Raw genomic sequence first — 23,779 nt, forward strand, 5'->3', positions numbered from 1 at the left:
GCCCACTGGCTGCCGGTCTGGCGAGCGGCGAAGCGGATTGGCCGCGGCTGTGCGGGGCTCCCCCACTAGCAGGTTAGTGGGCGCCGCCGGCAGCAGACGTTGACCGGGCGCGGGGAGTGGAGGGTGTGTTGGGGGGGGGGCCCTGATCGCCATTCTGGAAACTGCCGGGCGCTGTCTCCGTAGCGTAGCCGCTGGCTGTGAGGCGCGGGGCGGGGGCGGAGACTGCGTGGCGCAGGCGCAGTGCTGGGCTTCTTCTGGGTCCCCAGACAGCTGGAGGAGATAAACAGAGCAGGAGGAGGGAGGGGAGTGCGTGTGTGAGAGCGCGCGAGGGAGTGTGAGTGTGTGTGTGAGCGCGGGTGTGAGGCGGTGCGCAGGGGCGGGCGGAGGCGCTGTCCGGCCCCGGCCAGGCGCCGGGCGGGGAGCATGGGAAGGGGCTAGAGCAGCCCGGGTCCCCCAGCCCCCTCCCCGGGATCCGCGCCCCCCCTCCGGGGAGAGGGGCCGGGCCCCCCGGATGGACATGGGCTCCTGAAGTTGCGCCGCCACCGGTCCTAGGAAGAGGCCTGACAGGTACGGGTAGCCGCCGCCTCCTGCTCTTCGCGGGCACCCAGGCGAGGACCGGCTCCAGCAGCCTTGGGCGCACGGGCCGCCTCTGCTCTGGGCCGGCCCCAGCCCTGCCGGCCCGGGGGCCTGAGCCCGTCCGCCTCGGGGTTGTGGGGGGTGGGGGCCGGGGTGTCCCAAGAAGGGGCAGGCCTCGCCCGGGGCGGAGGGCAGAGTGGGCCGGGGTCATGGTGGGGACGGAGGGCTGGCTGGGACGTGGTCGGGGGGAGGCTCTGGGAGTTCGGATAGCCTCAGCAGAGGGAGAGGTGGAAGTCGTCCCATCACGGGACTTTTTTGCGGAGTTTTTGTTTGACATCTGATATGGCCCGGGTCTCAGGAAGAAGGGGGCAGGTGGAAGTGCCGAGAGGGCAACGTTGACCTGACCTCCTGCTCTCTCTTAGTTTCTCTCTCTCTCTGTGTGTCCGTCCCCGTGTCCAGTCCAGGCTTCTGGCAGCCGCAGATGCCTTCAGTGGCCCATCCTGGCAGCAAACTAAACTCTGCCGAGGTGTTTCCACCAGGCGACTGTAGCGCCCCTACAAAAGGGCCTTTACTTGGGAACTGGCTATTCAGTACCCACTTCAAAGGGCAAATAGGAAGTGTGGAGTAGGAGAGAGGCTGCGACCCAGCAGGTTCCAATTCTCGTTGCTGAAAGCTGCAGAGACGCCCCCTTGCCAGCCAGGTTGAATTTGCCCAGTGCCCTCTGGCTCTCCTCTGCAGGTGTGCTACCGGGATCTCTAGAAAAGAGATATCAGGACTTAAGGACTCATGTCTAACAACCTAATTTGACTATTTTGCCCAAAGGCCTTTTCTTCTATGACTTTCTTTAACTGGTAGAGCAACTTAAAGTTTTCTTCCCAAGTTAGTGAGTTTAAAAGCCTGGTAGGGTGGCTGTAGCTTCCCCATTCTTTCTAAAGATGGGTAGGTGATCAGGGCAAAGTGGCAGTTAAGTCATCACTTTTAATAAAGCCTGAAACAGTTTTGAGAAAACTATTCTGAGGTCACCTTCTGACTCAAAGGCATTATGAAATCCCCACCTAGGGCACAGGTATGCCCAGTGGCCTCACTAAACTTTTCTGTGCCTTGAAGTCCTTCTTGAGTTCCTAAAAGTTGAAGGAACTACTTAAGGCTATTTTGGTTTGAATTCTGGCATCTTCTTTGTAATTCTTCTGTTTTTAAAGAGATTGTTGGCTGTTGAATATAGTAATAACTAGATCCTCTATCACGTGCCAAGGAGTAACTAGAAGGGCTTCTTTGGGCCGAGTCTTAAGACTGACAATGAATTTCTTCATTGCAAACTGTTGTGTTTCATTGGTAGGTGGGAAAACAACCTTTTCTGCCATAGTTTGTGATCACACTGCTTCAGTTCTGGAGTCCAGCGATCCTTCCCTCTTTTAATCTGTTTGGGGGCACTTATGTTCAAGTTACATCCCTGTTTGTAGAAGCAGTGCTTTGGGTCAACTTTGAGGAATAACTGAACAGCAATTCATATTTGTGCCTGGGACTCCTTCCCTTGGGGTCCCTGAAGGAAAGAATATGTGTAATGCTTGTGGTGATGATGTCATTGACGATTTGCCAGTTTTGAGTTTTAAAGTTGTCAAACAGCTTTCCTAGCTGGAAAGAACTCATGAGACATCCTGTGAAGGATATTTTCACACACCTGGGCTTCAGAATCTGGCAGGTTACAACTGAAGAAGCCCCCTGCTAAACATCTGTAGCTCTGGAGAGGCTAACTGCTGGGATGATCCAGAACTGTGACTTTAATTATTCTTTAATTATTTTTCTTCTCTCTTTTTGAATTAAGGAATATAGCCTGCATGTGCAGTCCTGGGTCTCTGAGAGGGAGTCATAGACAACACGTACTGTGGTGATACTTACCTTTTCTTTTGGGCGACTGGTTTAAGGATCCATTCTGTTTCCTTCTTTCATCGTCACCTTTCCAGATTCTCCACCACATCTTTGGGCTGCCAAACCCATATAACTCTTGGGCTGTGCTTTCTTCTCAGCTGTCTAATAAGAAAGCTCTTCAAAAACCCAAGCCTTGATAGTTCCCATCAGAAACCAGTCCCTTGTATTACATTTAATTCTGGCTCATTTACTGTGAGGGATATTTGCTAATTGGAATACATCCTAAAAAGTGACTGACATTTATTGAGGGCCTGGTATATGTCAGACTCTATGCTCAGTAGTGTTCTTACTTTATCTAATTTAACCTTTATGACTACCCAGTGAGGTAAAAATCATTTTTCCTGGTATACATATGAAGATACTGGTTCAGAGAGGTAAAATAACTTGCTTAAGGCCACATAACTAGTAAGTGAAAGGATCAAAATTCAGACCTAGTTCTGTCTCCTCGGGGACAGTGACACTTGATCAGGAGCTGAAGGGACCAGAGCTAAGAGCCTGGGGGACATATACTTGAAGAACTGTCCTTGGAAAGGGAACTGGACTTTTCTCTGTGTGATTCTGGAATGCAGCACTAGGATCAGAGGATGAAAATCCCAAGAGGGTAGATGTTGGCGTGACAGGAGAGAATTTGGCTTTCTAAAAACAAAATGGGCTGCCTTGTGAAGGAGTGAGTTAGCCATCACTGGAAGTATTCAAGCAGAGGCTTTGCCACTTTTTATCAAAGATATGGTAGAGGAGTTCATACTTATGTAGTTAATTGGACAAGTTTTTTTTTTAGTATTTTAAACTGTTAATATGTGAAAATTACATAAAATTCCTATTGTTTTCATCCATAAAAAACTAATATGTATTGAATATTTTGTGCCTGGTACTTGCTGGACACTTTTCTTCCAAGATTTCATTTAGTCCTAGTGATAAGTATTATCGCTATTCCCACTCTACAGATGAGGAAACTGAGGATCCAGAAAGTTGACAGATATGCTGGAGGTTGGACAGGGAGCGATAGTAGGGCTGGTACTTGATTCTATGTGTGCGCCTTCCTAGATGCATGTCCTGGAGTAAATCACAGTTCTCTCAGAGCTATGCTTTTCTGATCTGTGAAATGACCACCTACTCTACAGTGGGTTTGCGAGGACTCACTGATGTAATATTTGCTTTTCATTAGATCTCATCTATTGCCCCTCAAGGGCCTGGGTTTGGGGGTGAAGGGACTTTGGTTTCTTCAGGGTGAATTCAGGCCTGTCGGAAACCCTGAGAGTAGTTCTGGGGTTCATTCTTGGTGCTATTAGTAATAGCTGCTGACTCCACAAAGGGCTTTGTGGCATTAGTGACTAATACCTTAAAAACTTGAGGCCTGAATAAGAGGAGGATTCAGCCAGCAGGTTGGGGTATAGGAGGCAGTGTTGGAGGCTGTGTGGAATGGAAGTTCTCACCTGTTGTAGAGTCAGATCCAGGGCTCACTGCTGCATGTTTATATTTACTGTCTCATTTTAGAATGAACAAGGTCCCAACTGCTAGAGCTGTGACAGAGCTGGATGCAAAGAATGATAACCCTTAATCCTCCCTGTAGCCATCTGGGGAGGTATTAACCCCATTTTCTTGGGGAAGGGGGAAGAGGAGGATCTGTCCTTGCCCAGGTAGCTATCTACAAGCTCTTTGGAGGCAGTGTTAGGATCAGGACCTTGGTAAAATTATGTCCTTGTTCATAATCTCCAGATTTTATCTTCGGAAAGCATAAAACTGTGCTTATTCTTGAACCTTTTAGAGAGCCTTTCTCAGAATGGGAGTCAGGCGTTTCTGGTCAGGGAGCTTCATCAGTTGAGGCCTGAGTGTTTGGGTGCCAGTGGCTCTTCTGGTTCCCTCTTGAGCTGGACATCTGGATGTAATGCAACTGCAGTTGAATCAAAAAGGAAACATTTCCAAATTGATCAACTTAGTTTTCCTTGACCTTTCTGCTAGGAGTGAAATTAGAGAGTGAAACTTAAAGGGCTTCCCTATGAGAGGTACATTGAGTTGTGGCAGGATTTGGGGCGATGCAAGTTAAAGGTGAAATGCAAGACCACATGCTCTTGAATTCAACAAGAAAGGATAATGTTATCAGAATACTCTCCCATTTCTGTTTCTCTTCTCTTCCACTACCTTAAGATAATTGTGGCCCTATGACACTGCAGATAAATTAGTATGGTCACTGAAAAGCAAAGTTCTGAGAACAGGAAAATCTTTTACAAAACTCAGATGGCGATAGAGAACTCTACAGACAGAGAAGACATCAAGGTGAGTTTTCATCCAGAGCTCCCACAAAGTGGAGCATTTCTTAGGATGGCCTTTCCCAGAGAATGCTTCAGTCAGCCCCATACGGAATCATTTAAGCCAGGAGCCTCAGAGATGGCAAAGAACTTTTCTAGTGATGCTTGGCTGATGAGCTTGTCCTGCCATCCACACCTTTCTCAGATGTTCTTGTGCCAGCTTAGTCCATGACTCTGAAATGCAAGCTTTAAGTTTGTGTTTGAGACCAGCAGAGTCAAGGTGATTTTGATGCCTTAGCCTAACCCTAAGAAATAAGAGACTCTTTTGGCAAAGAGTGCTTGGATGTGGTCTAAATAAAGATAGTAGTAGTAATTCTCTTTTAGTGGTCAACAGCCTGGGTTCTAGAGATGAACTGTCTAGTTTGACTCTTCATCTAATTACTGTAACTTTAGGCAAGTTAACTTCTCCATGCCTCAGTCCTTCATCTATAAAATGAGAATAATAGTAGTACCTGTCTCATACGGCTGTTATGAGGAGGGGTCTGTCAGATTGTACTTGTAAAATGCTTAGAATGTCCAATAAATACTATTTGCTAGGTTCGGTATCAGGCATTTCCTCCCATTCCTCATCACTCTGTGAAGGTGGGCTTTATAATCCCTGTTTTATAGATTAGGAAACTGAGGTTTAGAAATACTGTCACAGAGAAAGTAGGTGGCAGAACTGGAATTTGAACCTGAGGTCTGTTGGACTCCGCAGCCAACTTTTTATTTTATTATTTTAGTTCAATTACCTTTATGCATTGGAAGTGCATTTTTCCCCCCATAGGATTGCTCTGGTAGGAAAACCATTGCAAATAGAGAGGAAACTTGCATATATCTTTTGCATAACTCAGGATGTTGACAGGGAGGTTGGTCAGTTGTCACTCAGGTGGAGGCACCTCCCTGCAGTGGGAGGCAGCAAGTCCAGAGGAAAGAGTACAGATGATGAGGGTTCAGTCTCCACTCTGCTGCTTCCCAGCAGTGTGTCCTGGGATAACGGTATTGGAACGGATTTTGCAGTGCATCTCAGTCTACCTCTCATTTTACAGATGGGTGAATAGGCTGAGGGAATGAAATGCCATACTCAGAGTCACATAGCCAGTTAGAGGCAGGTCTTGGCCTGGAGCACAAGACCCTAATCCCAGTTCAGTGCCTCTCCCATAGCAGTGGGCTTCAGTTCCCCTTGTTAAAAGGGGATCACAGGAACTTTCCAGCTTCTTCTCAAGATTATTGTGAAGTTCAAATAAAAGCATGAACAGATGCATTGCAATAGGTATAAAACAGTTTGTATGCAAGGCAGGCATGCTGTTGTTCATGCTGCAAGTTTTAATATATTGGTACCTGCTAAGTTCACATCACTCCTTGGGAGACCCAGGAGGGGTCAGTAGATGAATCAGATAGATAGAGTTGGCCATCAGGATGTTCTTAGTCTGTTAAGGAAAAGAAGCCACATAAGTAACTGCTATTCAAGTTAGGAGACAAATGAAGGAAAGGGTGAGAACTATATTTTCTTAAATTGTGATTTTGAGGTAGAGAACTGAAGAAAGGGTTTGGGGACTTTTCCTCCTTTACAGCTGAGATAGAACTTACTTACCATAAAACCCATGCTTTCAATATGTGCAGTTCTTTACTTTTTGATATAGTCACAGTTGTATAACCATCTAATTCTGGAACATTTTTGTCACCCCCCCCCAAAAGAAAACCATACCCTTTAGCTATCACTGCCCACCCCCAGTCACCCCATCTTCTCTCTCAACCCTAGACAACCACTAATCTACTTTCTGTCTCTACAGCTTTTTCTATTCTTAAGATTTCACATAAATGAATTCACACAATATGTGGCATTTTGGGACTGGCTTCTTTCCCTTAGCATAATGTCTTCAAGTTTTCATCCATGTTACAGCGTGAATCAATACTTCATTCCTTTCTATGACCAAATAACATTCCATTGTACGAATAAGCCACATTTTGTTTATCCATCCATCAGTTGATGGACATTTTGGTTGTTTCTATCTTTTAGCTATTGTGAATAATGTTACTATATGCATTCTTACACAAGTTTTGTATAGAATTTCTTTGTTTTCAACAAAGTCACTTTTTTCCTCCTGATCTTGTATTTCAAAGCTAGCAGAGGTGATAAAGACATCCTGTTCTTTATGCCCCACCGTACCACGCACAATGGAATCCTCAAGGTCAGCTTTGTCTCTCTGGTAGGGAAGGAAATGTGGAAGAAATGTTGTAACCATGCCACTGAGCATAGATAGCAGGAGTTATCCGGTCTTAGAATTTAGGTTTGGCTATCATATATTCCCTCATAGCTCAGTTGGTAAAGAATCTGCCTGCAATGCAGGAGAGCCCAGTTCAATTCCTGGGTGGGGAAGATCCCCTGGAGAAGGGATAGGCTACCCACTCCAGTATTCTTGGGCTTCCCTTGTGGCTCAGCTGGTAAAGAATCTGCCTGCAATGTGGGAGACCTGGGTTTGATCCCTGGCTTGGGAAGATCCCCTGGAGAAGGGAACAGCTACCCACTCCAGTATTCTAGCCTGAAGAATGTCCATGGGGTCGGACACAGCTCAGCGACTTTTACTTCACTACTGCTGCTGCCGCTAAGTCACTTCAGTCGTGTCCAACTAAGCCTTCATTTAATCATTTATTGAGCCCCACTATGATCCAGGTATTGGAGAAGGAAATGGCAGCCCACTCCAGTTTCTTGCCTGGAGAATCCCAGGGACGGGGGAGCCTGGTGGGCTGCCGTCTCTGGGGTCGCACAGAGTCGGACATGACTGAAGCGACTTAGCAGCAGCAGCAGCAGCATGATCCAGGCATATATTTTGCACTTTTATACATACTTCATCGTTTATTCCTCACTATCCATTGAAGGAGGCTAGCATCCCTCTTTTACAAGAGAACAAATTGAAACTCGGAAAGATTAAGTAACTTGCCCAACCAGAGGCTGAAATTCAGGCCCAGGTGCCTATGTATTTTAAGTCTGCTTCTCTTTCTGCTACGTTAACCAGAGCCCCAACAAGGACTATGGCACACCTAAAATGGGTGGTTTCTCATGTTTGCATAGTACCATTTAATCCTTGGTTCCAGATGAGTAATCTTCTCCAGGTGTACTTTGTTCTAGGGTTTGTTAACCTTAAGCTGTTACATTACTGGTACCCTTTGCATTATGACCCTGGAGAAGGAAATGGTAGCCCACTCCAATATTCTTGCCTGGAGAATCCCATGGACAGAGGAGCCTGGCAGGCCACAGTCCATCGGGTTGCATAGAGTCGGACATGACTGAGTGACTAACACTTGCATTATGAAGTATGAGTTTAAGTCCTCCAAGCTGAATTTTATTAGCTTCCTTTAACTGTAACAGACATAGGCCCTTTGAAGAAAGTTTCCCGGTAGCCTAAGTTAGAAGTCTGTGGAAGTGATGGTGTTAAGTTCTAGGTGTTTTAGAGCTCCAGGAACAGAATACCCTTTGGAAGATACAACATCTACATAGCAACTCATGTTTTCTTTATAACATTAAGTCATATGTTTTCCTCTGTGCCTTAGGTGTTTCTATATTTCTCATATTCCTGATTCACAAAAACTGGCTTCCTTCTTCCTCTTTTCCATTGAATATCAGCTGGAGTTTGCCTGTAGTATCTTAAATTACAAGTAAATACCATTCCTAAATCTTTGTATTCTAGCTGGAGAACGTTTTCTTGAACTTTCATGTTCTGCCAGAAAATTAGCCCTCAATGTTATGAGAGCTTTAAGTGTGAAAATCAGAGTTTATTTATTAACTGTGCTATCCTTAGGATGAAGAAGATACATTAAAAGTTTCTTGTTGTCTGGGGGTTCCCTGGTGGTTAGGACTCAGCCCTTTCACTGTGATGGCCTCAGTTCAGTCCCTGGTTGGGAAGCTAAATTCCCACAAGTTGTGTGGTGCAGCCAAAAAAATAGTTGCATGTTGACTGTTAAAGTCCTCATTCTTCATTAGTGATTTCCCAGGAGTCTGCCTAGCTCTACTGTTACATGTTTAGATGTGTGAATAAATGAGTATAATAAGATTTAATTTATTATTCCATGTTGTTCCTTCTGAATTTACTGTCCTAGCTATTTATTTTGATCATTTAACTAAAAGTTAGTCTTCTTCAGTCTCTCTTTGGAGCTCTGATTATGGCCTGGGTGCCTTTGATACTCAAGTAACTATGAGTACATTGTGAGCTCTTAGTCTAGCACAGTACCTGGCAAAGTAGACACTGAAATTGTTACTTTATGGATTCTTGAAGTCACTTAGTTTGGTCTTTTTACCCCTCAACGGAACTGAATATTATGTAATTCGCATACTGCACCAGAGATAGAAATTCTCTTGAATTAAACACTTTTCTAGTGTTTAATCACACACACACACACGTAACTTCCTTTTGCCAATTTCAATATTCCATTCATATCATTTCATGTCTATGAGTTCTTTACTCTGTAGAATTGACTTTCTGAACCTTCCTTAAAATAATGCTTTTAAAATTTGATCATGATTGAATCTCATATTCATATAACTTTTATTTATTGCTCTGATTATTTGTATTTGAGAAGTATGAAACTAGTTATGCCCTCTGTACATTTGAGTGTATTTCTCTCCTGAGGTGAGCCTTTTAAATGATCTCTACTTAGAAGTGTTTCCAGTTATGCTTGTCTGTCTCTAAAAGTTTGTGAAGAGGAGAGGGTGGGCTGTGTTACAAAATGAGCTATCTGCCAGTGTGCTATCATTTCTTCTCAGGATGGGAATGGAACTGTTTACCAAAATTCCACCTGAGCAGTAATTGTGTTAAATTTGACATTTTGGGTCTTAAACCTCTGCCTGCCAGTCTGATACTGTTTTAAATCTGTTTCCATTTTACCATTTACCTGAAGAGCAGTGATTTTTGCTTACCTAGTTTCTCTGCTTTTACTCTTCTTGTTCCTTTTAGTATTTCCAAGCCACACACCAATATCAGCTAGAGTTCCTTGTGGCTTGTGGGATTTTAGTTCCCCCAGCAGGGACTGAACGCATGCCCTTGGCAGTGAAAACACCGAGTCCTAACTGCTGGACCACCAGGGAATTCCCTAAAGTCCCTTGCCTTTGATTCTTTGCTTCTTAGCATAGGTACTGTATCTTTTCATCTTCACTATTCCCTCATGACTAGCCCAGTGCTGGGTGCTTGGTAAAAATTCAGTTTATGTTTTGTTTTGTTTTTTCATTTTTTTTTTCAGTTTATGTTTTAAGAAAATTAGTGAATGAATAATGACAATTTATTTGGCTCTTTTGGGGATTCCCTGATAGCTCAGTTGGTAAGAATCTGCCTGCAAGCAGGAGACCCCGGTTCTATTTCTGGACCAGGAAGATCCGCTGGAGAAGGGATAAGCTACCCACTGCAGTATTCTTGGGCTTCCCTTGTGGCTCAGCTGGTAAAGAATCTGCCTGCAATGCAGGAGACCCGGGTTTGATCCCTGGGTTGGGAAGATCCCCTGGAGAAGGGAAAGGCTTCCTACTCTGGTATTCTGGCCTGGAGAATTCATTTCCCCTATTCATTCAGGACCCATACAGTCCATGGGGTCGCAGAGTCGGGAACGACTGAGCGACTTTCACTTGGGGATTCTTGTGGTGAGCATTACTCTAAGAAATTGCAGTCTGGAGCAATTTATTTATGTATACATAGTGGTTAAGAGTATACATACAGTTTTGGGTTTGGGTCCCTGCTGTGTCTCCAGTTTATCAGCTATGTGACATGGGAATTGTTTCATATCTGTCTCCTTGTGTGTTCAATGAAGATAAGACCAGCATCTACCATACAAGCTTTTGAGCTGATCTTAGCACTGGTTGTCTCCCTTCTCAGAATTGTATCCCCCTAGATCTTTGTGACTTCTTGCCATTCACATTTCAGCTTAAATCTCATCTTCTCAAAGAACTCCTCTGTATCAGACCGGATTTGTAGCTGTCAGCAACAGAAACCAATTCTAGATGATTCTTAAAAAGATATTAAGGAAACTCAACAAAATATCAAGGAAGGCTACAAAGCCAGACTTGAAGAATGGGCTAGAACAAGGGAAATTAGTTACCAGCCAGGACCCACAGCCAAAATTATTCACAGAACCAGTCCATGAGATCATTGCTGCCACTTACATAGCTTACACCACCACCAGCTGACTGGACCTTAATGGCAACTATAGCACCCCTTCCTGCCAGCATGGACTCTCCATGTTCCTCTGCAGATCTCAATTAAGGTCTGGGGCTCATGTGTCTGTTGACATAGCCTGGGCCATATGCACACACACTAGGCATAGGAGAGCCTCAGAAAGAGAATCTTGTCTCCACCATTCTCACTTCATAGTGAGAGGGCTCTCTACTTCCCACCAGACTCATCAGATGGGAAATTCCCAAAATACAGGAAGGAAGTTCACATGCTGAGCAGCCAGACAACTCCAAAACACACTATATCGTTTTTAACCTCAAGTCTAAAAGTAGCTCATCAGTCACTCTCTGATCAGCTTGTTTTATTTTCATCATAGCACTTTTCACTACTGGATATAGTCTTGTTTTATTTGTATTATTATTTGTTATCTATCCCCTCTTGCTAGAATATAGGTACCCTGAGAATAAGGAGTTATCTCTTCTGTTCACTGCTATGTCTCCTAGGTCTGGAATAGTACCTGGGATATAGTAGAAGCTTCTTGTGCTCACTGTTGAGTGAATAAATGAATGGATGAATAAATATAAAGCACTTAGCATAATTCTTGGCACATAGTAAGTACATAATATTTGGCAACTTACTATTTCTTAGCAGATACAAGTATTTGTGTTCCTTTCAAAATAAAATTAGGGAAAAGGCTTTATACTTACATTATTTTATTTGACCTTCCCAGTAACCTTCTAAGGAAAAGGGTGTTGGGAGGAAAAAGTGAGCCTTCTTCTGGTGAAGCATGCATGGCCCTTCACTGTTTGTTTCAATGCTTCCTGTGCCTGTGAGTCACAGGAATGAGTGCCTACTTAGAGAGATTAAGAGACTTGACCAAGGCCACATGGCTGGTCTTACTTTATATCAGATATACTCACTGACTTTGGTGTTTTCCATTGTGATAAGCCCCATCTCATATTCATGGTGATTGTGGGGGCAATTACTGTTAATATTTTGGCTTTGACTGTTATAACACAAATCAGAATCATAAACACAATTGCAGGCCAGTGCTTAATTGATGTCAGTTTGTTCAGAATCACAGACTTGTAGTTCTTACAGTGGCATCCCTGTTTGTTCTTGGTGCTTGTAGGTCTTGTGATCCTAGGTAGTGCCCATGACTTCCGTATATCCCCGGTAATGCTTACTGAGATGCAGTGCTGGTTGGCTTCCACATTCTAAGGGAAGGTTCTTGCCCTTTTAAGAGCTTGTAATCCCAAAATAGATCATGGAGACATAAGCCCCAAAGAATTCAAGCTGAATGGGAGCATCTAATCAGGCAGCAAGGTTTTTTTTTGTTTTTGTTTTTTTGTCCTACTGTGTGCCTAGCACTAAAGGGGAAAAAGCAATCTTCGATAACATAATGTTTATAAATGGAGTCTCCTTTTGTGGTTAAATGCCAAGAGGAAGGGAAGGAGTCTGCTCACAGCTCAGGTGGGGAATGTTTGGTTTTAGGAGGGTGTACAAGGGATCTGCAGGAGGCCAGCAGGAGGAAAGTCCAGGCCAGGAGATCCAGAAGTGGCTTCAGGGGGTCCTGCTGACTCAGGAGGGTTAGCAGAGAGGCCTGATGGGTCCCCAAGCCATTGTCATAGGGCCATAATGGAGAAGAAAGGCTGGACCTCCTGTGTGACTCCAGAGGTAGAAACAGGACCAAAAAGTGGGCATAACAACAGGCAGAACTTGCTTTTAAAATTTTGTGGGTATATTTTCTCTAGCTGTTTTTTTTTTTTTTCTGATTGTAAAATTAATGTGGTTGTATAGAAAAAAACTGAAAACATCAAAAAGTAGAAGGAAAAAGTCAGTCATACTATTTATTATCTAAAGATGGCAACTGTTATTTTTTATATTTCCTATTTTAAACATAGCTGTGATGATAGTGTTTATTGCAAAAGAAAATACAAGCATTGTGATATAAACATTTTTCTTTCACAAGTAGCCTTTCTAATATCATATGGCTATCCATTATTTAGCTGTTCCTCTATCATTGGAAACCTGGGTGGCTTTATTTATTTATTTTGCTCTTCCAAACTCTGTGATGAGTGTGCTTCAGTGTGGAACTTTTTTATTTCTCATATTTTGTGCTTTCTTAATGGTAAATTATCAGAAATGGTTTCTCTGTCAGAGTTGTATAACAAAGAAATAGTTTGCTTCAAGAGGTTCCGAGTATGAAAGTCTACCTATCAGGATACTGAAGAAGGTTTTCTTAGAGTTGGACTGGTCACCATTACATTCCCTCTCCACTCTTTGACTCTGTGAATCTGTTGGAAAGTTGAATGTTCTGTCTGTGATACTGATTTGGTTTGGGGGAGAGCTAAGCTGAAGGTCAAGGATTTTGAAGCATAATTAAAAGTTACAGACTGGTGGCCACAGATGGATACTGAGCAAGTGAAACTTGACATCTTTCTCGTTGTATGCCTTGTTCTTCCTTTCAGGATGTGTTTCCATCTTCCTTCATACTCATAGTCACACACAGACACACACACATACCCATTTTCTGGAGAAGCACACACAGCTCCCTCAGTGTTTGTTCCAGTATTTCCTGTGGCTGTGAATCACTGTCTCTCCCCTGCCCCTTTGACCCTCCAGAGGTTCTTTAACACTATGGAGCAGGGCCAGCGCACCATCTCGTAAATCACAGGCAATAGCCAGTTTACTGGGTGGGCTGGTGGGGTATTTTAGGGGTGGAATCAGGGCTCCAAAGCCACCTTTCCCCATCCCCCAAGGTTTGATTTTTCTTCCCCCAGGTAATTAAATGTGTGTCTTGTGGACCTGGGCTTGGCTGGAATGCTCAAGGGTCCTGAAGATCCTTCTATAGCGTCCTTCTGTTGAACCCATTAAGAGAAGATGGCAAAAGTCAACATAACTAGAGACCTCATCCGTAGGCAGATAAAGGTAAGCAACCCAGGCCCATGATCCAGAACATGAGGTCCTTTTTTCCCCACAGGTTTCTTTTATAGCTGAATAAACTGAGGACTAGAGTCTCTGACTTGCCCAAAGTCACACAACTAATTTAATTAGTGACAGACCCAGGACTGGAGCCGAGGTCCCTTGCCTCTGATCATCTTTTACCTGTGAACGTGGGATGCATGGGGATTCCTCTGTGCAAGCACGTGTACCTGGGCTTCTGAGGTTGCTGGAGTCTGGGGAGGGAGGGGAGCATGGGTGTGCACATCTCTGAGGGTGGGGGTGCAGCAGAAGGAAGGAAGTAGAGCTTCTTCATGTTGCTCTGGCTGCTCAGCTGAACCTGGGAGAGTCCTAATCCCACTTTAGCTTAAGCTTGCTCTTCTCTTCTTCGAGGGTCTCCTGTACCAAAGCCTGTACCTCTTCTTTGAGGTTTGTACATGGAAGACACTCTAGTACTGTGAGATGAATAGATGACTGGGCAGTCACACTCATTTAGCTACGTAGCCCAGACTTTGTCAGGGAGGCCCTCAGTAAAGGAACATAGGGGTTTAATGGAGGAGATTCAACCAAGACAAGATGTGCTTCTGAAATAAGAACCCCAGGCTGGGGTCAGGAGCTTATAATCTCCCTGCCCTAATTAACTACCTGTATGACTTTAGTCATTTCACCTCCTTGTGCTATGGTTTTCTACTGTTAAGCGATAATAATGTCTGTCTGCATGCAGGCTGATCTTGAGGATAAAATCTAAAAGAACCTGAGAAAGTTCTTTGTAAAGGGTCGGTGCCAAAAATCTTTAAAAAGTTAAGTGGCGTGCAGCATAAGGTGTGGTCACCTCTGGAAGGACCAAGTATATGCCTCTACACAAGCCGTGTACTTGGTGCACTTTGGTCTGCGTGTCATGTATTTTTCTCTGCATCCTTTTGCAGCTTTGTTCACTTATCGGGGCATTTTCTTGGTTTGATTTCATTAGACTGGGTGGCCCTCAAGGGCCAGGACTAATTCCTAGAGGCACAGAGTCACAGAATTGAAGGACTATCCAAGTTATTTTTCTCCTTTGTATATATCCCGCAATATGTGTCCTAAAGATGATGCCCACCTTCTTTAACCTAAATATGGAAACATTCCCTCTTTGTGTTTCAGGTTTGTTTTTTTTTTTTAACCTAACAATTAGGACTTAGTGCTTGATTATATGCTCCCTTGTATTCTCTAATCCCTGCTGAAGTATAGTGTAAGATCCTGCAGGCCAGTTTCTTGTTCTCTTTTTCTAGCTCTAGCCTAGCACATTGCTGTATATGTAATAGGAACGTAGTAAATCATGTTACATTTGAGTCAGTTGAACCTATGAGTTTGTTTCTGTCCGCAGGAGCGGGGTGCCCTGAGCTTTGAGCGCCGCTACCATGTCACTGATCCCTTTATCAGACGGCTGGGCCTGGAAGCAGAGCTGCAGGTAAGAGATCCAGTTTGCACCCTAGACGCAGATGACTGGTTCCCCACTCTCTGCCTGCCGAGAATCCTCTTGGCACTGTTCAAGGCATAAACAATTTTTCTCTGTAGGTCATACCTGAAGGTTACCTCTCCTTTATAGCAGCTTTATTAGGCACAGAAATCTGAATCAAGATTAGTGATTGACACGGTCACACAGAAGTTGTTTTTTGTCATATCATTTCCTTGGTGCTTGGAAGAAGACTACTGAATTTCTTTCATACTGTTGTTTTTACTATTGGCTTGGACAGTTAAGATTCTTACCTTTGTCTATGAATTTAGAGTTTACAAAGTGTTTTCTCTCTCTCTCACATGCACACACACATGCTTTCTCATTTTAGCTTCAGAGAAATGCTGTGGGAGGTAGATAGGAAATAGATACATATTTTTTTTAAAAAAGCAATTTAGAAAAACTCAGCACCTCGTCCAGTGCTGTCCTGTCCAGTCCATGGAGAGTCAGGTCTAGAGTCCAGAAGTTGAGCTTTTTCGTTGTGTCAGACATAAAAACAGTCCATACTGTTAGTTTCATTCCCTTTCCTTCCTCAAGATCATGTTCTGAATCCAACTTTCAGCTGTCCTATCCAACTTAGTGTCATCCTTGGTTCCTTCACATTAATGTTTATAAGTGACTGTGTTGATCTTAGAAAAAGATTAGAAAGGAAATTATTGAATACTTAACAGTGTTACCTGGAGGTAATAAAATTATAGATGATTGTTATTGCTTTCTTTTCGTTATAAACTTTTATCCCTTATAAAATATGACTACATTAATAGTAATATGGAAAAGAGAACTAGAAATTACATCTTATTCCCATCTCCCTAATATAGTTACTATTAGCATTTTATATACTTTGTTTTATCTCTTGCATATTTTCACAAAATTGTAATCCCACTTTGATTTGATATTTTTTTCTATAATAATCCTTTGCTCTGTGTTCCAAGTAGTCCTCACTACTTTCATTGAAAATTTTTTTCTGATTATAGAAGTAGTAAATATCATAGTAGAAAATATGGAATCAACAGAAATATGTAGAGAAGAAAACAAAAATCACTTTTAAATCTTCCATCCAGAGATAAACATTGTTACTGTTTAGAATATTACTTTTGTGTATTATGAAGCAGAATGCTCATTAAGAGATGGTCATTAGAGTTGGATAAATTTAGTTTCAAGATCTATCTTCTCTCCAGCTATATGTACAAGTTATCCCTCATTTCCTGATCTATGAAATGGAACAATAGCTGAGAACTGTTGTGATGATTAAATGAGGTGATTTTGTAAAGTGATTAATACAGTACCTGGCTCATAGTAAGGTAGTTCAGTAAATAACGATTATTGTCTTCCAGTTTTTTTAATGCTTATATAAATTTTTTTCTACAAAATTGGGCTTATACCATTTACACAGTTTGTTACACTCTTTTATACTTTTATTTCTCCATATCCCATGGACGGAAGACGCTGGTGGGCTATAGTCCATAGGGTTGCAGAGTCAGACACGCCTGGAGCGACTTAGCACACACGCACATATCTCTAAAAAGTCTCTGAACACAGGAGTTTGTAAATATATTGTTTATCCTTTGCTTGTTTCTTTTCCATATTTCCTTTAGAATATAAAGTACATCTGTTTAGTGCAGTTGGGGGTGGTTATTGGAAAGTTTTACCTCCGAGGGGACATTTGGTAATGTCCAGAAACAATTCTGGCTGTGAAAACTAAAAGAGCTCTCCTGGCATATAGTGAATAGAGTGTAGGGATGCTGCTAAACATCCTACAATCAGAGTACAACAAAGAACATGCAGCAAAGGATTATGCACTGCCCAGTGCCAATAATGCCAAGGCTGAGAAACCCCACTCGGGGGGATGCTGAGTAGACAGTTCCCGCTAGCTGGCTGGGCTTCTCCTTTTAGCTGTGCCTCCACCCAACCCGTATTGTCTCTGCTATCTCTTCCTGGTTTGATAACTTTGTCCACAATAGACCTGGAAACTTTGGTGAACACAAAACAGGATTCTGTGATTCCCAAAGATTGCACACTCAAAGACAAAAATATGTTAAGGTGGATGAAGTGTTTGAATTTATACCTGGCTGAAGGCAGCCTTGTTGGGGACCTGTAGTAGCAGGGCACAATATGAAGGAATGCACACAGGTTTAGATGTTAAAGCAGACATCCCAGCTTTGCCACTTGTGAGGCTTAGAGAAGTCAGAGCAGATGGAAAGAAGACTGGGAGAAACAACAGGCTTATGAGAGAATCAGGGGGTTGGACCTGTGAAGTTGGAAAGCCTGTTGGATAGCTTTGTGGAGATGTCAGGTAGGCAGTTATCAACTGCTATCAGTGCTAACTGGGGGAGAGCTCTGGACCATAGGGAGAAATTCAGAGACTTCAGCTATCCATTTAGGCTTAAAGAATAGAGTCCAAGATCTAACTCTTAAGAGATACTCCAGCTGTCAGAATTGATTACAATCTAAGGAGATTGAAAAGTTAACCACCAAAGAGAGTCCATGAAGTAGAACAGAAACAAAACCAGGAGAGTGTAAGGAGAGCGGTTCAAGAAGGAAGTGGTCAGTTTTACTCAGTGCTTTGGAAAGTTTGAATAAGTGGGAGCAAAACAATAACTGTGGCCTAAACTAGAGCAGTTTTTTTGGAGTGGCGAGAATAGATACTAGATGGAAGGAGTAAGTTGGACATGAAGGAGTGCAGTAGCAAGTAATGGTAGTGGTTTTGCCACTTAAGTCGTGTCCAGCTCTTGCGACCCCGTGGACTGTAGCTTGCCAGGTTCCTCTGTCCATGGGATTCTCCAGGCAAGAATTCTGGAGTGGGTTACCATTTCCTTTTCCAGGGAATCTTCCCAACCCAGGAATCAAACCCAGGTCTCCTGCATTGCAGGCAGATTCTTTACCGACTGAGCTATCAGGGAAGCCCGTAGCAAGTAGTCAACTCTATATTAAAAAAAATTTTTTTTAGGAAATTCTCTCATAGTCCCATGGTTAAGACTCGGTTCTTTCACTGCAGTGGGCCTGGGTTCATTCTCCCGTTGAGGAGCTGAGATCCTGCAACTGCACAAAATTTTAAAGAGGGTGATTAAATTTTATTTATCTATTTATTTAGTTATTACAAACTTTTCCCCTATATAAAAGGAAAGATAGGATGTAAGCAGTAAAAAGGGTAAACAGTTGCAGGAAGGGGGACCCCTTCCAGAGCCGGAGAGTGGGCTCTTGCTAACCCTCAGAAACAAATTGTCCGTGGAGACACACATGCTGACAAAGCAAGAGACTATTGGGAAGGGGCACCCAGGCAGAGAGCAGCAGGGTAAAGGAACCCAAGAGAACTGCTCTGCCCCGGGCTTAGACCCTCAGGTTTTATGGTGATAGGATTAGTTCCTGGGTTGTCCCTGGCCAGTCATTCTGACCCAGGGTCCTTCCCGTTGGCACACTCATTGCTCAGCCAGGATGAATTCCACGGGAAGGGTTTTTAGAAGTTGATGGGACATACAGACTGGCATCCCCTCTCTCCTTCTGACTTTTCCCAAACTCTTCCAGCTGGTGGTACCTTGTTAGTTCCGTTTTGTTCACCAGGACCTCCTATTGTAAGGAAACTCTTCCTGTTGTGCTTGGCCATGGTGGGAAGTTTTGATAAGTGGTTCCCCTAATAACATTGTAAAAGATGATTCCTGGGGGCTTCCCTGGGGCTTGGAGGTTAAAGTGTCTGCATGCAATGCAGGAGACCCGGGTTCAATTCCTGGGTCAGGAAGATCCCCTGGAGAAGGAAATGGCACCCCACTCGAGTATTCTTGCCTGGAGAATCCCATGGACGGAGGAGCCTGGTGGGCTACAGTCCACAGGGTCGCAAAGAGTCGGACACGACTGAGCAACTTCACTTTCACTTTCCCCTAACAAAATTGTAAAAGATAACCTTCTCTTGTCTCTATACCTCCTCTTCACCATTTTTTCTTCAGCTCACTGCCTAGACAGCTGACTTGCACAGATGTATCGAGTCTCTCTTGTCCTGCTGTCTTCTATTTGACTTTAACCAGTGGGGAGTCTTTCAGGAGATTGGAGGAAGAAGACATTTGTTTTTTTTTTCCCCTTGTTTCCACCCTTCAAAGTCACTTTTGTTTTGTTTTTGTATTTGTTTTCTAGCTCTATTGAGCTGTGTAGACAGTTCATGCATTGGGGAAGGAAATGGCAACCCACTCCAGTGTTCTTGCCTGGAGAATCCCAGGGCAGGGGAAGCCTGGTGGGCTGCTGTCTATGGAGTCGCACAGAGTCCGACATGACTGAAGCGACTTAGCAGCAGCAGCAGACAATTCTTAAAGGACTTTGTTTACCAAAGGAAGCCAAGAAATGGGACAGTAGCTGGAGGGGCATATGGGATCAAAGGAGGGATTTGTAAGAATAGGAAGAAATACTAGAGCTTGTTTGTATGTTGATAAGAGAGAAAGGGATTTAGGATACAGGATTAGGATAGAATAACTGAAGGAGCAAAGTCCTAAGGAAGATTGGAGGGCTTAGGATTCAGAGTTGAAGCAGAGGGTAAGTGCCAAGACATTTCTATCATTGTTACAAGGTCCAGTGGGTCTGGGGCCAAAAGAAGCATAAAAAGTGAAAGTGTTAGTCCCACAGTCATGTCCTACTCTTGGCGACCCCATGTACAGTAGCCCCCCAGGGTCCTCTGTCCATTGAATCGTCCAGGCAGTAATACTGGAGTGGGTCTCCATTCCTTCTCCTTGCCCTTGGATTGTTCACCCGCTGAGCCACCAGGGAAGCATAGACTGGGATAAAAACCAGAACGTCTTTGTAATAGTCTGTGCAGTAGCAGTTCTCAAAGTGCGGCATGCAGACCCCTGGGATCCCCATGACCTCTTCAAGGGAATCCATGAGGTCAAAACTACTTTCATAGTAATACTAAGACATTATTTGCAAAACTAAACTAATTCATTTAAAAGTTTGTGAAAAAGTGGTAAAACTATTGTGATTTTAGTGTGAATCAAGGCAAGTAACATCAAATTCACTGAATCATTCACCCTATGCATTTGCAGTGACAACAGTCTTACTTAAAATGCCCTTGATGTAAGTGCAATAAAACTTACTAATTTTAAATTTCAACTCTTCAGTGCAGATCTCTTCTGGGGTAGGAAGTACTGCTGCTGCATACTGAATTATGATGGTTGTCTTGAGGAAAAGCACTTGTTCAGTTGTTTTGAGTTGTAAGCTCAACCGGACATTTTTGTCATGGAATACCATCTGAAAGAATGGCTAGCAGACGAAAACTGTGGTTATTCAAATATGGGTATTTGGCAGACATTTTCTTTAAAATGAATGAAGTAAACTGTCACTTCAAGAAGAACAACTGACAGTATTTGTTGCCAAGGATAAAATTTGAGCTGTAAAGAGAAAAAAAAAAAGAATATAGGAAAACTTGTGTTTGCCACCAAGAGCTTGATAGCTTCTCAATACTTAAAAAAAAAATTCTCTGTCTCTACCAGGTCTCAGCTGCAACTTGCAGAGTCTTTTAGTTGTGGCATGTCGGATCTAGCTTCTTGACCAGAGATGAAACCTGGGCCCCCAGCATTGGGAGTGCAGAGTCTTAGCCACTGGACCACTGGGAAAGTCCCTTCTTAATACTTGTTAAAAGACTTTTTGATGAGATCTGTGGTGGTATTAACATATGTCAGCAATATTTTATTGTATAATAAATGTTAGCATTTGAAGATCTTCAAATTCAATAAGTTGCTATTTTCCAAACAGTCGTACAGGTACAGGAGTCATACGTGTGTAAAAGACCCAGGCATAATGTAAAATCAACCAGCACTTTTTAATGTAGCAGTGTACCAACGGCTCATTTATGTGGATTGAGATTCCACATTGTAACATTAAGAAACCATTATTTGTCCAGTTTTTGTATAGTATCAAAGAACGATACCTACAATGATCTGAAAAGGCCATTAAAATACTGCTCCTTATTCCAACTACTTATCTTTATGAGGCTGGATTTTCTTCATATACTTCAACTGAAATAACATCTTGCACCAAAGTAAATACAAAAGTAGATATGAGCGCCCAGACATGAGAGTCCATTAAGCTGGACATTAAAGAGGTTTGCAAAAATGTAAAGCACTACTGCCATTCTTCCTATTAAATTCTTTTGCCTTGGAAAATATAGTTACTTTTTATTTGAAATGTTTTAACTTATCATTTTATTATTATTTTTAAGTGAAATTAAAAACTTTATTTTCATTAAAGTTATAATTAATAATGTTACTTTTAAATGAAGTTAATATTTCAGTTTTAATTTCTAATATGGTAAATGTTGATAACCTGTATTCAAAACATCCTCAGTAAGTTTTAAAAGTGCAGAGGTCTTGAGACTAAAAAGTTTGTAAACCAGTGGTCTATAAAGACGTGAAGCTGAGTGACTGGATTGTGTCACTGGGGAAAAAAGAGAAGAGAGACCAAGGCCCAGGACCAAGAACAAGGCATTTTCGGCATCTAGAGATTATCTGTTTCTTCTCTTTCTCTACCCACAGGAGACAGAAAGAATAGCATAGTGGTGGAAGAACGTGATATCTTGGAAGTCAAGGAGGAAAAATATTTAGCTGTACTGATTTTTACAATCCTGATCTCAAAAGGCTATCTGATTTCCCTCTTTCCCAGTTTGAGGTTGAAAAGGATAACCTTTTTTGATACCCTCACCCCCTCTATAGTAATAAATATGCTGTTATAAGCCATATGACCTTGGATAAGCCCTTTAACTTCTAGGACTCATTTCCTCATCTGTATAATAAGATACACATCCTGTTTGTCTCTTGGGTTTAGGAGAAGGAATAGTTAATTTATGTATGTAAAGTATTTAGCATGGCACTTAGTATATTATAAAATTCATGGTATATAGTACTCAAATATTAGCTGCTGTTATTATTGTTGTTTATAGAAAGTTCTTAAAGTTTCCTAAGATGCTGATTTGATGACATCTAACTTTTAAAAATGCTTTCTAGTCATTTTCTTCCCTTGTTTTGTTTCCCACCAATTATCACATGTGTGTGTTGGTCGCTCAATTGTGTCCAACTCTTTGCAAGCCCATGGACTAGTAGCCCACCAGGCTCCTCTGTCCATGGAATTCTCCAGGCAAGAATACTGGAGTGGGTTGCCATTCCCTTCTCCAGGGGCTCTTCCCAACCCAGCAATTGAACCTGGGTCTCCTGCACTGCAGGCAAATTCTTTATCATCTAAGCCACCACAGAATCCTCTATCACACATGGACCCCGTTTCATTTAACCAGAGTTGAATTGGGGCATTAAGAAGAGGTGACATTATAAGGGTTGGGGGGTGGAATAAAAGAGGTAAAATCAACAGTAAATGCTCCTGCCTTTTGTGGTTATTGATTATAATGTTTTCCTCTTACTGTCTGGGGGATTTTTTTCTCCTGGATTTCCTAATTTACTGCTTTGTATACTTTTTGAAAAAGGCAAAAGGAAATTCCAAGAGAACTTTTAATATAGTGCTGAACACTTAGTAGAGGTTCACTAAAAGCCTATTGGTTTGATTGGCTTTTAAAATTTTCTATTTTAGAACTAGCTTAAAAGTTTAAAAAGGTCATCTCCTTTCCACTATCTTTCTCAGCCACCAAATGCACTCTCCTGGAATCAACTAGCATACTCAATTTCAGTATCCTTCCAGATAAATTCTATTCATTTTTATGTAGAGTCTCACCTTTTCTCACAAATGTAAGCCTAACGAATTTACTACTTTGTATCTTATTTTGAATTTAAAAATATACTTTGTTGATTTTACCATATCAGTACATAAAGATGTCTCTAATATCTAATTTTTTCATGGCTTCAGAGTATTGTGTTGTATGAGTGTAGTATAAATTATTTAAATTGTCCTTGTTGTTGGAGATGTAGATTACATACAATCTTTTGTATGGACAGTGTTATTCCTTGCAACATCATTTGGCATATGTGGGTGTTTATCTTTAGAATAAATACCTACAAATAGAATTAGCAGGTCAGAGAGTGTATCTACCTGTAATTTTGATAAATATTAACAAAATTGCCTTTCATGGAATATGTACAGTTTATCAATTTATACTCAAAGCATCAATTTACACTCTTACCACACTTCTTCACTCTTAAACATAGTATTCAATAAACAATTGTTCTCTCAATCTCAACCTCTTCTCCCCCACGTATCCATCATTCTGAGAAATTTCACATACAAGTGAAATAGAGTGGGCCAGAGAGATCTCAACTTGGCTTCCTAAGAGAAATGTAGTCTAGGCTGATATCTGAAATATGGATGGAAGGAGCTAACTAGATTTGGGGGAGATAGGAAGAGACTGTATGACTTCACTTTCACGAACTGGAGAAGGAAATGGCAACCCACTCCAGTGTTCTTGCCTGGAGAATCCCAGGGATGGG

The 23,779-nt window shown here is 42.4% G+C and overlaps 1 protein-coding gene across 3 annotated transcripts in view; it reads left to right on the forward strand.

The window, feature by feature from the left end:
• Window positions 1-218: 218 nt before the first annotated feature.
• WDTC1 (WD and tetratricopeptide repeats 1) overlaps window positions 219-23,779 on the forward strand; it is a 61,827-nt gene continuing 38,266 nt past the window's right edge. The window contains exons 1-3 of one of the 3 annotated variants that reach the window (XM_040229770.1): window positions 219-567; window positions 13,726-13,873; window positions 15,249-15,332. In XM_040229770.1, the coding sequence (XP_040085704.1) occupies window positions 13,826-13,873; window positions 15,249-15,332 (132 nt within the window). In that variant the 5' untranslated portion in view covers window positions 219-567; window positions 13,726-13,825. Of the gene's footprint in view, window positions 568-1,185; window positions 1,315-13,725; window positions 13,874-15,248; window positions 15,333-23,779 lie in introns of those variants that run through there. The other 2 variants (XM_040229768.1, XM_040229769.1) reach the window with 2 other exon arrangements.

Source organism: Oryx dammah, unplaced genomic scaffold (assembly GCF_014754425.2).
Source record: "Oryx dammah isolate SB20612 unplaced genomic scaffold, SCBI_Odam_1.1 HiC_scaffold_27, whole genome shotgun sequence".
NCBI lineage: Eukaryota > Metazoa > Chordata > Mammalia > Artiodactyla > Bovidae > Oryx > Oryx dammah.